General features: G+C 50.4%; 7 protein-coding genes across 7 annotated transcripts; 3 read left to right on the top strand and 4 right to left on the bottom strand.

Moving 5' to 3' along the window:
• Nucleotides 1-502: 502 nt before the first annotated feature.
• On the bottom strand, nt 503-1,304 carry GT037_003190 (uncharacterized protein; the record flags this gene model as incomplete). Its single annotated transcript, XM_038928237.1, has 2 exons — nt 503-1,130; nt 1,195-1,304. 2 exons carry the CDS (start codon nt 1,302-1,304, stop codon nt 503-505), a joined length of 738 nt encoding a protein of 245 aa, XP_038789515.1.
• Nucleotides 1,305-2,980: 1,676 nt separating this feature from the next.
• GT037_003189 (uncharacterized protein) lies at nt 2,981-6,064 on the top strand (the record flags this gene model as incomplete). Its single annotated transcript, XM_038928236.1, has 1 exon — nt 2,981-6,064. One exon carries the CDS (start codon nt 2,981-2,983, stop codon nt 6,062-6,064), a length of 3,084 nt encoding a protein of 1,027 aa, XP_038789514.1.
• Nucleotides 6,065-6,970: 906 nt separating this feature from the next.
• Nucleotides 6,971-7,570, top strand: GT037_003188 (uncharacterized protein; the record flags this gene model as incomplete). Its single annotated transcript, XM_038928235.1, has 1 exon — nt 6,971-7,570. The coding sequence occupies one exon, from the start codon at nt 6,971-6,973 to the stop codon at nt 7,568-7,570; it is 600 nt and encodes a 199-aa protein (XP_038789513.1).
• A 157-nt stretch (nt 7,571-7,727) lies between these two features.
• Nucleotides 7,728-9,529, bottom strand: GT037_003187 (mfs multidrug transporter-like protein; the record flags this gene model as incomplete). Its single annotated transcript, XM_038928234.1, has 4 exons — nt 7,728-8,180; nt 8,240-8,803; nt 8,876-9,198; nt 9,310-9,529. 4 exons carry the CDS (start codon nt 9,527-9,529, stop codon nt 7,728-7,730), a joined length of 1,560 nt encoding a protein of 519 aa, XP_038789512.1.
• Nucleotides 9,530-10,653: 1,124 nt separating this feature from the next.
• Nucleotides 10,654-12,134, top strand: GT037_003186 (glycerate kinase; the record flags this gene model as incomplete). The annotated part of the gene is made up of 3 exons (XM_038928233.1): nt 10,654-11,428; nt 11,476-11,837; nt 11,889-12,134. 3 exons carry the CDS (start codon nt 10,654-10,656, stop codon nt 12,132-12,134), a joined length of 1,383 nt encoding a protein of 460 aa, XP_038789511.1.
• A 380-nt stretch (nt 12,135-12,514) lies between these two features.
• Nucleotides 12,515-13,861, bottom strand: GT037_003185 (fad nad-binding domain-containing protein; the record flags this gene model as incomplete). The annotated part of the gene is made up of 1 exon (XM_038928232.1): nt 12,515-13,861. One exon carries the CDS (start codon nt 13,859-13,861, stop codon nt 12,515-12,517), a length of 1,347 nt encoding a protein of 448 aa, XP_038789510.1.
• Nucleotides 13,862-14,455: 594 nt separating this feature from the next.
• GT037_003184 (uncharacterized protein) lies at nt 14,456-16,484 on the bottom strand (the record flags this gene model as incomplete). The annotated part of the gene is made up of 6 exons (XM_038928231.1): nt 14,456-14,538; nt 14,587-15,093; nt 15,157-15,943; nt 16,093-16,140; nt 16,198-16,341; nt 16,398-16,484. 6 exons carry the CDS (start codon nt 16,482-16,484, stop codon nt 14,456-14,458), a joined length of 1,656 nt encoding a protein of 551 aa, XP_038789509.1.
• Nucleotides 16,485-16,925: the final 441 nt, after the last annotated feature.

Raw genomic sequence — 16,925 nt, 5'->3', positions numbered from 1 at the left:
TGAAAGATGAAGGAACATATGAATATGAGTAATTATCAAAGCTACCTAGGTAAGCCCTGCATCTACACGACAAACGTTGGAAGCCCCTACCCCTACGCAACAGTCTCTTATACGTTTCCCAAGGATGAGAGCAAGTAGCCACCTTTGTGTGATATTCGCCCCACCTTAGCACTGATAATGCTGACCGCGTGTTGGTTTCCTCACTCCCTGGGCTCTTGGAAGCGATGGGTCCACCCTAGGTGACCCTCTCCCAAGGGCGACAGGCGCGGAGCTTGCGTCATAAAGCGCACACATTCCACTTCATATATCCCCAAGGGTCTATACACCTTTTAGACGTGATCACCATTGAGCAGACTGGATAATATTCGTTCATCGTTACAAACACAGATAGCCTCCATCATAAAAACGCCTTTTGTTCGCCGAAAGCCCTACCAATGAACGCCATGCTTGGTTCATGAGGTTGATAACCAGAACGCTAATGCAGAAGAGAAAGATCAATCGCTCAATAACGTCCCACAGACACCTCCCCAACAAAGCTCGGAAGTAGTTCGCCTTCTTCCGGCGGTGTATCCGGTGCTAGTCCTGCTTGCGTACTCGCCCTCCGTCCTATTAGACTGCCGGAAACACTAACACTCCCACTCCTTCCACCATCGAGCCTCATTCTCTTGCTACTTCTATCCATTCCTTCGAGCTCTTCTCTCAAGTTTCCCACTTCCTCTTCTTTCTCTTTCCACAATGTCAGCACTGCTTGCCTCTCTTCGTGTAGTCTCGTCTCCTCGGCCTCTTTCTCTTTCTTGATAACGTCCAAGACAGCGTCCCTGCCAGCCTTCGCCGCTGCCTCGTCCTGCATGCTGGTGCCTGTTGAGCAACCTATGGCGCCTAGTATGTCGCCCGCTGCTGACAGAATAGGTACACCACCCCCGAGCGTGGTGAAGCGTCCCATGATCATGCTGCCGATGCCAGAGGTTGCGCTGCCTGGCCAGGGTGTCTCTTGGTATGCGGAGGTGGGTATACGATTGCCGGCGGCAGTGAAGGCCATATCCATGGCGGTGTTGATGGACGTTATCTTCGCCGAGTCCATGCGTGTGAAGGCTAAGAGATGCGTGTGTGCGTCGACTACAGCAATGCTCCTATTTTGTTGTTAGCACGATCGGTTCGATGGAGCCACATCCGTAAATTTGGAGGGGAACTTACATGGGTACACCGTTCTCAAGTGCATGCTGCTCCGCGGCTTGTAGAGCAACTCGTGCTCCACTTTGTGTCAGGGTGGGCACGGCGGCGGTGGCTGATGCTGTTGGCGTCATATTAAAATATGTGTTTTCTAGTAACATGGAAAGCAAAGAGAAAGAGTACAATGACAGGTAGTAATACAGGCGGCGGAATTAGCCGTAGTCTTGTGCCTATGTCTTAGCAGATCCCAATGCTCGGGTATGCGGATACACTACAGCGGATCCGACGTTCCTTTAGGCAGGCGGTCTTTCAGAGATGGGGACAAGTCACCTTTAAGATAAGCTGTCAGCCGCAAAGATACCAACGTCTCCTTGATTCCATTCTGTCGCGTGTGCGCGGATACACCAGACGGAAGTGGAGTAAAACGGCGACAAGGTCTCGTCTACCCCAGATTAAGGGTCCCCGAGATCCGTGCATCCGGTGTGATATCTGAGACTTGACAATTTTGTTCGGAGCGGACACATGTGCCGTGGTGGAGCATCTTTTGTGGGCGGGTTAAGATGCCCAGATTAGGAAACCAATATGCGACCTGGGCTGGGAACTGGATAGCAAAGCCTGATGACAGCACAAATGGCGTCAGGTATGGTGATCGGGACCCTGCAGTGGAAGAAGCATCTCGAGAAACGATTGAGCTACACTGCCAGGAAGTTGAGGCACAAAAGAGTGCTATTAAGGCGGTGTCGAGGTTGGGTGGAAGTTTGATGATCAGACTCCATGTGGAGCCGCAAATTACGTAAATGTTGCCACGGCTCGTAAACCAGCGGTAAGTCCATTGCTGGTCGTGCGGCAAGGCAAGACATGTCGCGTGCTGTTGTTGTTACAAAAGACCTTGGTGATGATGTTGCATACTCAAGGGTAGTCTTGCGGTCGCGTGGCAGATGCGTGCTAACCCATGAGGGCCAAGCGGGACGCCGAGAGATGGACTTCTCGCCGACGGCTGCTTGACGCGTTCGATCGCAGCTTCCTCGTTTCCACTTTCACCCCCACTCCAACGCACTAAAGCGAAGCATTAGAAGAGGGCGCGATACTTGTGCTCTCCGTATCCTCAAGTCTTGATGCGCGCTGTTTACTACCCAAGTACACGGCGGACTCTTTGAGGAGCATGCCTTCGCAGGCTTTTTTCCAATATGATGCCCCCGGCGCGGTACTGCATCTTTCGTTCTACGTCTTATCCGCAGTGACAGGGGAGAATGTTTTTCGCGAGAAGAGGAAGATGTCAATGGTTTTATACAAGTTCTTGCCAACTCGGAAAAGCCATGTGTTACTCTGACCTGGTTCTGCTAATCTTGCGTCGTAGTCTGACGACTGATCCAGTACAGGTTTCAACTACAGCGTTTGTAAGCTGCGTCTCTGTCTCTTGGAGCCATGAGGTTGCCAGTGAAGATCAAAGACATTGTTGAGTCAGTTTCACAGTCACTACGTTCAGTAAGCCTTTTCTCTTTCAGGCATTATTCATTAATCGTCCTGTTGCGCGTTGTTTCGGTGTGTGTGTCTACTGTTGTAATCTCGGTATTTCTGCATTCACTTGTGTTGGTGAATGCGCTTTGTGGGACGAGCGAAGAACACCACCTTTGTTCGACGGCGTCTGCAAACGCTATACACCCGTCCAGCTCTCATGACACTGTCCTGACAATCACGCAACGATCAACGGTGCTACCTTCAACCTCATTATAGTGACTTCACGCTTCAGCGCGTACGAACTCACCATCGACATTGACGTATCTGGTCCGGCGACACGGAATATCGCACAATGGCGGATGTCGGCCAGTTTTTGTTGCAAAACGAGCTGTTCGTTGCATTAGGCGCCACTCTTTTCGCTGCGCTTCCTGTTATCAGCCCGTACTGGCTGCCTGTCCTACATCCTAATTCAGCTCCAGAACAGTATCAACTTCCTTCGGGCGCTGCAATTGCTACGACAGTCACTCGGACTGCCACTATATTTCCGAAGCCTACCACATTGACCGACAAAGTCTACCAGACTATCGTGCAGACGCGGACTGCAACACACACAGCCACCACTACAGCCACAGTTCCGAAGACGATCTACGATACGGTCACAGCACAGATAACGTCAGTCTCAACGTACTACGACCGATACTATATCACGAAATGGACACATCTCTCGGTCGACCGAGCGATGCCTTGCACAACTATGCTTTATACTCCCGAAGTTACGACACAGAGTCGGGTGCCCCCTCGAAACGTCGTAACCCTGCCGACGACAACGCCCAAAATTTCCTCGTGGGTTCCTTGGGGACTCTTCGCACTTATCCCGTACCTTCCACTTCTCATCTCGTTGACCGCAAATATGATTATGTGGATTTGGGATCCAAGGGTGATCAAGCTTTTGGGAGATGTGCAGGCGTCGCAAGAGACTCTTGAAAGTGTGAGAAGAAGTCGTGAGGACCTAAAAGACAAGTATCAGACCGATCAGGCCAATCTTATCAAAAGATGCGAGAAAGCGGAGAGGGCTGCTGTGATGGTCCAGGCAAGAGATATTATGCTCCAAAAACTTGGCGTCCCTATACCGAGTGACGAAGCCGATGACGGAGAGCTCGATAGAGACATGCTTGTTAACCTAGTGCAAGCCAGAATGAATGTGTTGGCCACCGAGAAACAGCGGCTGGGTCGCCTAGAAACGGAAAACAGTGATCAGATTGTGGAGATCAATCAACTCAAAGAAACTATCACAACCCGGTTGAGCAACGACTATGTGCCATGCGTCAGTCGGAGCTTTGATTCGTTGCTCTTCGATAAGCAACGGGAGATCGACAATTTGCGTAAAGAGATTCGCGGAGGCAACTTTGGCGAGGATATCAAGGCAAATCACGTACTCCACCAGGAGAAAGATGCCGAGCTCAATGAGCTACGACCTTTGCGTGGAGAAGTCGAGAATCTAAGACAGGCTCTGGCCGAAGCCAAAAAAGAGATTACACGAGTCGAAGAAGAGACAAGGGACAAAGGTGTTGCAGATCAACGTCGCTGGAACAAAGAACGAACTAGTCTGCTCATAGGACGGAGTGCAGAAATGTCTGTTTTGAAAGACAAACATGCCAGCAAAGTCACCGCTCTAGAGTTCCGCTTGAAGGAGAGGGCCGAAGAGATCAACATCCAGAAAAATAAGATCGCTGACCTAAACGCTCAGTTGCACAAAGCGAAGCGTTCGCTAACTTCATCTCACAAAACCCATCAGTCACAGCCGCCTGCCCGCCCGATTATCGAAGCACCTAGACAGCGTTTCAATGGTGCGAACTCCAAGCAGAACACGTTCACGGAAAACGAGGATTACCTTCGACGAAGCCTGGACGAGAAAGATCAAGAGTGCAGGGATCTGCAGCGGAACTTCATGATACTTGCAAAGCAGTACAAGGAGAAAGTGGAGGAACTGGAGAAATTAGAGAATCAAATCGCAAACGAAAAGGAGCATTGCGAGAATGAAAAGAACCTACTGCGTCGACAAATTGTTGAACTTGAGAGAGCCCTCGAGGTAGCAGAGATGCACGGTTCTCAATCATCAACTGTTACTGGTCCTACTACGGACGAGCTCCAACATGAATCCACTATTCCAGAGAGCAGTTCAAAAGCCCATGAAATTTCAAAGACGCAGCTCGAGAAACAGATAGTGGATCTGCAGGAAGCTAACGAAGCTATGGTCTTCGTCGAGACGGACTTGCGCACCCAAATTGCTTCATTGAGCAAGGACATACAGACCAAGGAAGTAAGGGAAGATGAGCTCTCAATTCAGATTTCGAAGTCAAGAGAACAGTTGCAAGCCAAGTGTGCACAAGAGCAAGTTTTGTTTAGCCAGGTCGCAACTCTCACCCAGCAGCGCGATGCCGCCGTCGAAGAGACCACGGGTGTCAAGAAGCAACTTGAGGAAGCCATGTCCAAGGGCGAGGCTGTTTGGGGTGAGCTACAAGAGCTCAAGGCAGCGAGAAACAATAACGAAACTGCGCAGAGAAACCAGGATATGGGCAAGCTGAAGAAGAGCAATATTGATCTCCAGGAGCAATGTGGTCAACTCCGCCAACAAGGAATCCACGAGATCAACAGTCGTGACCGGCAGATCCAGAAGCTTCGAACTGACGCAGCCACCGGTAATCAAACCATTCACGACCTCGAGCAGCGGCTATTGGTACTGAAGGCAGAGAACAATAACCAAAGTGAGGTTATCCGAGCATTGAAAAATGAGCTTCAGGCGGAGAAGGATAAGTATCTTATTGATGTAAACGATCTCAAGAATGATGTTGATCATGCGCAACGCGAGACTGAGAAAGAAAAACACGGGCGAAAGGACGACGTTAGATTGTCGAGGGAGAGGGAGGCAAAGGCAATCGATGAGGTGCGACGTGAAAGACAACAGGAGATTGATGATCTGAAGAATTCTCAAGAATCATCAACAATCAAGAAGCTGCAAGAGAGAGTTGAATTCTATCAGATGGAGAACACTGATCTCTTGGAAAATGGAAAAGAGGGTTGGAAGAATCTTCTCCTAAGGAAGAATCAAGAGATTCAAAAGAAAGAATCAGAAATCAGTTCCGCCAATAGCCGCATCCGGCATTGGCACAGACTGTATAACATCTTTCACAGAAGATTCGAGGGCCTTCAAGGGAACAAGGCATACAAAGAAGGCGAGGTGAGCTATGCCGAGGCAAGAGCTGGCCTTTTCATGGGAAATGATAGCCACATCTCGACCGCGATGGAGAAATGCGTAAAGTTCACCGAGGACTTGGAAGCTGAGGTAGGAAGACTGAAGGAAGAAGTGGAGAGGTTGCGGAAGTACGATGAAAAGGTGGTGGAGGAGGAGATGAATACGGATGAGACAATAGAGTAAAGGTAGCAGCGGGTAGGGTTATCTCGAGTGGGGGCAATTGAATCAGCGCCAGAGAAATTTTGCAGCTTTCATATCATGTGACACATATCTTGCTTATTTCTGTGTAACTCGATTGCTATACTTGGCTGACATAACGCTGGTAGAGGTTTGCCCCACAATAAACTCCATGGAACATGGAACGAGTATCAGGCAGATGCGAACCAAACCAAAAACTCTGATTCGCATCCGATGTCATTTGTAGTGGCCTCGTGACCTCGTGCTGTCGAAAACCGTCTCACTACATCATCGCTCCGCGCAGACCGGAAAGTCAGCGAAATCCTCACTACACAAACCTTCGCGTTGGTCAGCGGGCAGGACCGCCTTCGCTCGATCCAAGGATACATCTACAGAATGAGAATAATCTATTGCGGTACGTCCACCCATAGCTATTCATGGAGCCACTATCGCTTATTGTTTGTAGGTGAAGACTCTGGTTCCGCATTTACGGCTCACCTGAGTGGCCAGCCAGTTCCACATCTCCAGCGTTCACTCTCACCTCGACAACAGCAGGATCTTCCTATTGTACCGTGGGAACTGCTAGCCTCAGCAGTCCAGTTTTACGATAAATACTGTCCCCATCCTCCTTTCCTTCCAATATCTTCATTACTCTTCTCTCACAATTCAAAGTCTTGAAGAACTTCTACCAGAACTTTCTAACACACACACTGCGCAGCAACAAGACTTTCCAGTACTTCAAACCACTTCAGTACTTATCAAATACCACAAACGTCTCACACATTACCACACGCGCGCTAGAAAACTTCGGTACTCACCAACGCACACCGTTTTGAGCATACGTTTCGCTTGTCCTTGTTGAATACCACAACGCCTCGCACACATCAGCCTCAAAACACACATACATCAGAAATGTCTACCACTATGACTGTCACCGACCTTGAGGTCCTCAAGGTCAGGTCTGCCACCCTCCTCGCGTTATCCAACACTTCTCTCAAGGCCGCATCCACCTCTATCACCAAGGTCGAGAAGAAAATCCCCAAGATCGATGCCTCCACCACCAAGCTCAACAAGGACGTCACCAAACTACAAGACAGCCAGAGCAACCTCAAGGCCACCGCCGAGTTCCCTGAGATGGTCGCCAACGCTGCCGCCTTGGAGCAGGCACTCTTAAAGATCCGCGTCCTCGAAATGCTCAAGAAGGAAGCGATCGAGGAGAAGACAAAATGGCAGAAGAAGTACAACGAAGCCGCTCTCGAAGCTCTGAGGGCTAAGAAGGAGAACAAGTCGCTCATCAAGACTATCGCCGAGCAGAGTTTGGCAATCGACGACATACGCTCCGAGGTCGAAGTGTACTTCAAAGAGTCGGCTGAAAGCTACAAGAGGCGCGAGGCATCACACGAGGCGTATGCAGCTGAGCTTGAGGAGCTCCTCGATATGCAGCGGACCGACAAGTATGCTCAAGCAGACAAAATCCAGTGCGTAGCATCTTCGAAGCTCTGGAGTAACTGAGTATCTCCTGGGGTAGTTTGGGAAATCGTTTTCATGGTTAGGTGCGGCGCGAGGGCTTTCTGGTATACTTGTTGGGTTGGAGTTCTTGGGTCAAGGCTACGCGAATGCCTTCTAGCGTACTCATACTTTGTTTACAATGCATGATTGTTGACAACGTCTACTGCAAACCTCTCCAACTCATCTTCCTGAGTCTAGCTCCATAGAACCAAAGCCCTATGGGCATCACTATCCCCAATGTCATCGTCAAGAATGCTAATAGACTGTTTCCCCATCCCAAACCCAATGTCTCGTACATCTGTGGCGCAAAAAGCGGAAAGCTAAAGCCACACATTGTCCTCATGAAGGCTCCAACACTCGCTGCCGATGCTGCATAATGTGCCTCGTATGCGTCAGTGGTATAAGCTTGCGAACATTGAAAGCCGATGATCAGGCCGATGGCGAGGATGACGGAGCCGAGGTTGGGAACGATGAAATGAACTTCGTGCTGGGCACTCCAGCCGTAGATAAAGAGACCGATAGGACAAACAACGCCCGCTATAAGCATAGGTGGCACGCGGAACTCGGGTAGGCCTTCCGTAAGGTTGTAGTACGTCTTCATACGTGCGTACAGCTACTTCGATGTTAGCGTCGCATCTTCATCATCAGTGAAGTTGGAGAAGAGAAACGTACCCCATCCATGAGCGGATGCGAAATCTGCAACCCAATCATGAAGCCTAAGCAAAGCGACAGGTAGTTGAGCGATGCATGCCCAGTGTCCATACCATAAACGTCCTCAAAGACCATCGGAAAGGTCGAAAGCATCAGGTACATGACGCCGTACAAGAATGCGCGATAGATCGAGGGTGCCTGGGTGGCAGGATGTGTGAACATCATGATGAAGGGCAGGATGAGCCTCTTTCTCAAAATCTTGCTCATGCGATCACCTGTCTCAAACTCTGTCCGCACGACTACATCGTTCCTTATGCCTTTCATCGCCTTTCTAATCGCTTTCGCTTTCTTAGCGAGGATGGCCGGGGCGAAGGTCTCGGAGAGGAAGAAGAACGCGGTGACCTGAACAAAGACAGTGAAGATAGAGGTGGCCCAGAAGATCCAGCGCCAGCTTACACCCTCAGATATGTAGGCACCGCATATGGGAGCTACGCAGGGTGCCAGCCATGTCAGGATACCATAGATGGCTTGGCCTTTTCCGCGTTCTTCTTTCGACCAGGTATCAGCGAGAACACCGTTGCACAACTACAGTAATATCAGTCTTGCCCTGTTTGTCTCCGAACGAATTCTTGGAAAGTGAACAGGGATTAGACATACAGCTTGCGGCGCCGCTCCGCCGAGACCACTCAAGAACCGAAAAGCAAGCATCTGCTCCTTAGTCCGCGCAAACCCACAACATGTGTTGAAAAGCAGATACACAAGATTGGCATACTGCAATACGGTAACGCGTCCTAAAATCTCGCTTAGGGGTGCCAAGACGAAAGGTCCTTGAGCGTAGCCAAGGAGGAAGATGGTCATGACCAGCTGGCGCATGAATCCTTCCGGTATATCAAAGTCATCTCCTATATCCGGTAACGCAGGTGTTACCATAGTCGACGAGAAAGGTGAGATGAATGTAAAGAGCGATACGAGTATTGTAGCTATCCATTTGCGTTTGTTGCTCCAGTTGAGTGGGTTGCGAGGGTCGTTCGGGCCGTCCCAGGTAATCCACACGTCATGTTAGTGGCAGTACCATAAGAGATCTGAAACACCTACAATGATCTCGTCGCCTTTCGGAAGGCCCTCCTCCATGATTTCTTGGCCAGCTTCGTAGCCCGAGTTTTCTTCTTGCTGCCACTGTCGAAACAGACGTTCGGTGCTAACGAGCGGATGATTATCACCCTCGAACGAGAACTTTGGGAGTTCCAAGGACTCCCGTGCGCTCCTGTCGTCTACCGAGGGTCTGCCAAGCAATCTGTCTTTAAAATTCATGGTGAGTAACGAGTGCCGAAACAGAACGAATGAAACGTGATAATAGCGAACGGAGCTTGATGATACCTTTTCGTGTTACAGGCGCAGATCGCCTGCATATAATTTCAAAACCTCTTTGCCAACTACCACAAATCGAGGCAGTGCCAAAGAGGCGCTCACCAAGCGGAGGCTGTTCGGGATGCGAAAAGCACTATACGACCTAATGACCTCAAGGTACAGTATCAAACGTGTAGCGCGAATGCCACGCTCCAAGAAACATAGACTTGAGATGCCGAGTCACAGGTCAACAAGGCTGCGGTGAGACATATGCCGACGTTGTGTTCAAGAATAGAAAAATGTCGCGTGAGCACATGGTAGCCACTGCGTCTTAGATCTATCGTGACCAATAGCAATGTAGCGGGTACTGCCACCAGATCGCAAGCTTTCTTGTGGTGGAGATTGATCATCGATAACAGCCTTCTTTGTAGACGTCAGCTAGTTGGCTGAGCTCGGGATTTTCTGCCAAGAAGGTACAACTTGGTTTTTCGCTAAACCGCTTGGTGAAGACACGCGCAATCGCCGCGATTGGCCCGAACCGAGGCCCTCAAGGAAAGTCAAGAACTTTGGCTCTGCGGAACTATCGCTGATTGAGTCTTCAAGAAAAGCCAACCACAAACTAGAGCTATACACATGGTAGTACGCATACTAGTAGGGCTGTGCTGTTGTAGTCGTAATACCCGGCTATGCTGCGAGACTAGGAGCTTAGAAATGCGGACTTGATGTTTCGTAAAGGTGTAGATACTTGCATCTTGAATGACGTTGTTGCCATGGTCCTGAGGCTGGAAGCGACACCTTAGGTGGCACTTCCAAGTGGTGCACCGGAAATAGCTCTACGGGCTATGTCGTGTGCTGTTCATCGTGAAAGTGTGCAACTCCAGACGAGCAGAGTCTGGGTCGAAGATATAAGTATGTCGTATGTCCAGAGAAAAACGGTATCCAATCACGCATACCCGGTTGACATTCGCTCTACCTTACCACATTTTCACTTTCGCTTTTCGAATTCATTATCAATCGACCGACGTCCCTACTCTATTAGCGACAGCCGTGAGCATACTGCCCACCTTTATTTTCTCCGACCAGCAAGCATGCTCGCCAGCGTACCAACAAGCATGGAGCTCGGTGTACACGGTGCACCGAAAGCGTCGCCAACACTTACGCCTCAACTCCCGCGATTACTTTCGCTGAAAACTCTCAACCTACCGCAACAGCAAGTAGACGACCTCGTGAACCCGGCATCGGCTGTGCTGTCGACACCAGCGTCAGAGATTCTGGGCGGGCACCCACTCAGGATTCTGGTCGCACCATCAGGGTTCAAGGAGAGTCTAGGCCCAGAGCACGTGGCCGATGCGATCGAAGCAGGAATCCGGAAGGTACTGGACGGCAATTCCGTTGTTCTGCGCAAGCTTCCTCTGCACGATGGCGGAGAGGGCTTCGCTCGAGCTCTAGTAGCGGCTCATGGCGGATCGATTATCGAGGTGCCAGTCACGGGCCCTACCGGATCGTTGGTCCAATCGCACCTTGGTTTTATTGGCAAGGACAAGAAGACGGCTGTGTTGGACATGGCAGCAGCTGCAGGCCTTCGTTTAGTGCCAAAAGACGAGCGCGACCCAACAACAACCACGACTTACGGGGTCGGAGAGTTGATTAGGGAGGCGCTTGACGCAGGGTCCACAAAGATCGTCATCGGTTGTGGAGATTCTGGGACCTCAGATGGAGGGGCGGGGATGCTCCAGGCTCTTGGTGTCCGATTACTTGATGCAGATGGCGAGGAGCTGCCCAAGGCTGCTGGTGGTCGGTCGTTGGTACGCTTAGCCAGCATCTGCTGGGACGGTGTACACCCCCGGTTGCGAGAGAGTGCTGGTAAGTCGCCTAGCCCAATTTACATACCTGTTTTGACCCCATACCAGTTGAGAAAGTCCAGATAGAGGCCGTATGCAACGTCAAGAACGTACTATGTGGCCCCAAAGGCGTCGCGCGAGTGTACGGCCCGCAAAAGGGGGCCACGGCTGAGCAGGTCGATATGCTTGCAGCATCCCTTGAGCGGCTGGCCCAAGTTGCTCAGTCGACACTTGGAGAGGACATCTCTCAGATCCCAGGCAGCGGTGCCAGCGGTGGTCTTGGAACCGGTTTGATGTTGTTCGGCACCACACTGCGCGCCCGCGCTGAAGCCATCAACGAGTACTTTGAATTCGATCAGGTTTTCGAAAACCAATGGGATTTTGTCATTACCGCAGAGGGCTCTCTAGATTTTCAGTCACCGAACGGAAAGGTCAGTCAATCCTTTATTGTCGCTCCCTTTGCACTTTGCTGACGACGACAGATGACGACTGAAATTGCTCGGCGCGCAAAGAAGAACGGTGCGCAAGTCGTTGCACTAGCCGGCACCATCGGAGAAGGCGCAGATGGCTGCTATGGTGCTGGCATCAAAGCCTTCACAAGTATCCTCCGAGAGCCAGTGACCCTGGAGCAAGCGATCGGCCAGACAGAGGCATTGGTCAAGGATGGCGCCGAGAAGGTGATGCGCATGATTATGGTAGGGTTGGCTCTTGGACGACGGCATCACTGAGAGCGGTGTCGCATGCACTGCCTGGAACAAGAGTTCTTGGTGCCTTGGTAGTGCCGCGATGGCGCGGTCCCCTAACAGGAAATTTTCTCTCAATAGAATTCTAGATTTAGCAAGCAATGATAATGAAGTAATGATGAGCACTGTTGTTGGAGTCCGCAAAGGGAGGAGGTTGGTATGAACGCGTCACGTCGCGTGTCCACGAGTTTGTTCAGCCGCGACTGCTTTCCACACTAACTTAGCGATAGCGTCGTTGCTGACCCAACTAACACAATTCCATCAAGAGCAATTCCTGGTCATATGAGCACAACGTAGACACTTTACTGAGGTCAAAAAATAAAACATCACTACTGCTATTCACACAAACGGCTGTTAAGACATTGCTATATCCAATCGGCTGGGCTCTTCAGGTTCTTTTCCTTTTCCATTCCTTTCGTCTCCCTCGCCTTTTCATTAACGCTCTCCATCTCGAATCCAGCAACCTTCTTGTACACCCTTCCAATCTCCTCCAACTCGTCCTTTGGAATGACATCGTACACATTCTTGAAGCCATCCGGCGCCCTTTCCTCCGCAAGTTGCAAGACGTGATCAGGACCGTTCGCTCGATTTGCCATGACGATCTTTGCGGTAGGCGGCAACCTCTCCAACTCGTATGCTTTCAGCGCACCGGCAATATCTGAGGAGTTGTTGGAGAGGTGCTTGGCAAGTGTCTCAGCGTCGATGATGGCTTGAGATGCGCCGTTGGAACCGATGGGGTACATAGCGTGCGCTGCATCGCCCATGAGCGTAAGACGACCGAACGACCAGGCTTCTACAGGGTCGCGATCAGACATGGGAAACTCGAAGACCTTCTCTGTGCTGTTGATCAAGTCCTTCATCTCCAAACCTCCGCATCTCCATGTCTCAAACGGACCTGCGAAAACGTCTTTCTTGACAGCCTTAGTCCAGTCTGTCTTTGGCGGTGTCAGGTCCACGTCATCTTTGTCACGTATGCGCAACTCTGCGATCCAGTTTACGAGGCTTTTGCCTTTGTCAGCTGATCTTTGGCTGATGGGGTATGCGATAAATTTCTGGTCGGCGTGGCCTGCCCATACCATGCTTGCGCCTGTCAAGTACTGTTCGCGCTCAATGCATCCGCGCCAAAGCATGCGTCCTGAGAAGCGTGGCGGTCCTTCGCCCGGGTAGAGAAGTCTCCTGGCCGTGGAGTTGATTCCATCAGCAGCGATAAGGATATCACCTGTTATGCTTGACTCATCCACTGGCGCACCGTCCCTCCTGTGCGAGAACCGTGCTGTGATGCTCTCATCGTTCTGATCGAATCCAGCCAAGGCGTGGTTTAGGTGTAGAACGTCATTGCCAAGGCGCTCCTTTACGGCGCTCAGAAGCAACATCTGAAACTCTCCGCGATGGATCGAGAATTGAGGCACTTCGTATCCTGCATCCATGCCTCTAGGCTCGCTGAGAATGGAATCGCCATGACGATTGTAGAAGTTTAGCTCTTTTGTCTTGATGCCCGTCTTCTCCAGTGCTTCCAGCAAACCTAGGTTCCGCAGAATCAAAACTGCGGACGGTTGCACATTGATGCCAACACCGAGCGTTGTGAGCGTCGACGCTGTCTCGAAGATTTGAATTTCGCTGAAGCCGGCGGCATGGAGCGCTAGCGCAGTGGTCAATCCACCGATACCGGCTCCTGCGATGAGGATTTTTGGCTGCGTGTCCAAGAACGGCATGTTGGGAAACACTTATGCAGAGTCGATATATAGTCAAAGAAGAGAGAATCTCGCAGTCAGAGGCAAGATGCACAATACTCAATACCTAGTCGGTCCTACTCCCGCGTGTTTGTGGAGAAATTACGTTAAAAGTGCTCTTGAACATACTGCCGATTTTAGCTGCCGCGGCTCGAATGTAGCCGCAGCAGAGCAATACCCAGTATTTCCTCTCGTCCCGCAACAATATTAGCCTCATCACCGGGATTCGCATGTATTTCGGGCACTCTTCGTGTGGAGTGTGGGGAAGATAGAGGGTCTAGTAAACTAGTCGCCCATGCCACGGCCGAAATCGGTTGGTCGGTCGATCGCCCACGAGAGCCTTGCAACACTCCAGTGCACTAAAAGAATACATCTCAAACTTCGACATCGAACAAAGTATATTGAACTCTAACCGAAACACAATTGAAGAAAAGCCCAAAGCTTAACAATTGTAGCGTCGTAGAGACATATAATTGACAATTTAGTATCCTAAACAACAAAACCGTCTTCTCCATGTGAGCATAACCTTAAAATGATCCAACATCACATCCCTTATCCACAGCCAGACGACTCTGACTAAGGAGCATAATCCTCATTACCATCTTTATCGTATCTGACATACTTAATCCTGTCCATACCATGCGTAGCCCGAAGGTGGCCTAGGGAATTAGTAAAGCTTAGATGCTTGTCACGACGATGATGCTTACAGTTGTCAGGAAATGAGCAATAGCCTTGATCGCGCTCGAGGGCGCATTGATGGCCGAGATCTGAAGTCGAAATGTTAGCGGCATTGTGAATGTATACCAAGGTGGCCGTAATGATGATGGGCTCTGAAATCCTCTTGATCACTATGTACTTACAGCATTCAATGTTTTCACAGTAGCGGTTCTTACAAGCCAAACTGCGTGTTTTGTAGCGCAAAGCGTTCAGTTCAGCCGTTGTAAGCTTCGGCTCATGCTGGAAGTGACAGAACTTTCCATTTTCGCAGTGACCGCCAAGGTGCCAGTGATTACACATCTTCTTGCCTACTTTTTTCATGCGTGCTTCAAGCGAAGCTACAGCGGAAGGATCTTTTGGTGGCAGTGGTTCGTCAAGCCGTTGTCCACCTTTGTTGTAATAAGCATACTTCTTCTTAGTATTTTTCTTAGTAGCAGTTGTAGTCGGTACGACGGAAATGTTGCCGTTTTCAGGAGCACCAGATTTGCCCACAGTGGCTAGAGTATTTGAGTCAGCCGTGCGTCGTCTCGTATTTGATATGATTGTGCTATGTTACTTACCCCACGAAGAGTCGCCGTTAGATTCACTAGGTGTGGCGGCTGACACCGGAGTGACGCTAGGCGAGGGAGACACCACTGGGGCCCTCGAGATTAACGTGGGCGACGTATTGTTGTCGTTCGTGACGGAACGAGAGAGGGGCTGCGGCTGTACTACAGGCTGCACCGGCGACTGCACGGCCAACTGACCGAAGCCGTTGGTAGGAGGCGTATAATCGGGCAGGGGCTCATTCCTGAAGACGTCGTCGAAACGAGTGCGTTTGAAGTTGACTAAATCCGTGAATCCACGGTAAGCTGGTGTAGTCTCCAGGAGTGTGATCCGGCCGGCTTTGGCGGCATTGTGTTTGAAGTGTTCGAGGTTTAGGAGATATCCTGCGTCATGGCAGCCACCAAAGATGATGTGACGGCAGGTAGGATTGTCGCTAAAGGTGCGAAGCATTTCTGCAGACAACATGTCAACGCTAGTCACTATAATCGGGAGAAATGTAGTACCCTTAATCTTGTGGTCGGCCCTCTCCTTTCCGTGACCGACGTCGATAACACTAAATAAGGGTTGATTGACGCTGAAGCGCTGTGCAAAGGCTCGCAATTCCTGTGGACTTCGAAGAAGGCCAACCGATGCCAACTTTTGTGAGAGCTTATCGAGACTTAGATAGACTTGGACCATAATCGGCCAGTTACCGGAATTGTTGTAGAGCGAAGCAACATGGTCGCGCATTGCATGGTACAATCGTGATGCAGCTTCCGACCCACCGTCGCCACCAGCGGCTTGAAGTAACGCATCTTGAAACTGCAGATGAATAGTCAACAACTAGAATCATGGGTGGGTTGACTGTGCCGCGATATCATGTGAACGTTATCGACCATGCACGGGCCCACATCGACAAACTGTTGCCAGGATAGACGGAAGATTAGACTCAGAAGCCTGGAAATACTTACGATAGCTCCATCACCATCAATAAGTGCCAATACGAACGAACTCGCTTCCTGCAGCCTCAATCAGCACACAAACCTGCAAGGCTGAGTTTCCAGCGAGTAACACACAAGCTGACGTTCGTAATCCCCCACCAAGCCCTGTTTCTCTTCAACGGTTCTCTGGTAGTTTCGCCTGATATCTCTTTCACTCAAATAATCATTCTTCAAATTGCCGTGTTCTTCGGACAAGGCTTGATACTTTGCTAGAATTTCCTATTCCTCTGTCAACATTTATCGCACGGTCGAACACGCGACTTCGCGACACGTACGCTAACGAAATGCTCTCTGGCCTCATCAGATGCGCGGAAGGTTTGCATCTGATGGACGAACCGCTCGTAGTCGTTGGAATTAGACATGATGACGGAGAGCCTGGTATCGTCAATAAAAAGTGTTCGGCCGTGGTTCAGTGCGGGTAAGGTGAGCTGAAGGCAGCACTCGAGATAATGCGTACAGAGTGGAAGAGGGTCCGAGCGGGAAGCCTAGACTGAAAGAGTGCAGAGCGGGGCGATCACATCCACCTTGTGTAGAATCAAACACCCAGGTTCACTGTGCTTTGTTGCAAGGAAATCAGGTTGGTACTTGCATGAGAAAGGATGTCGTAAAGCGTCGAGATTCTTGAGCAGTTTTAATAGACATGCCGTTGGTGGATTTGTAGTAAATGTGTTGTTTCTCTCAACAGGGCGCAGCTCTTTTCATGCATGAGCTGCAACGGTGGGCCATGGGAGGCACAGGCGAGCGTATCGCCGTCTGCCCTTTTGTGTGACACAAAACATTATTGACAGCACACAGCCCGATGG

This window comes from Alternaria burnsii (assembly GCF_013036055.1).
Source record: "Alternaria burnsii strain CBS107.38 chromosome Unknown 746, whole genome shotgun sequence".
Lineage (NCBI taxonomy): Eukaryota > Fungi > Ascomycota > Dothideomycetes > Pleosporales > Pleosporaceae > Alternaria > Alternaria burnsii.
The sequence above is the reverse complement of the archived record's forward strand: the minus strand, read 5'-3'. Positions and strand labels throughout refer to the sequence as shown.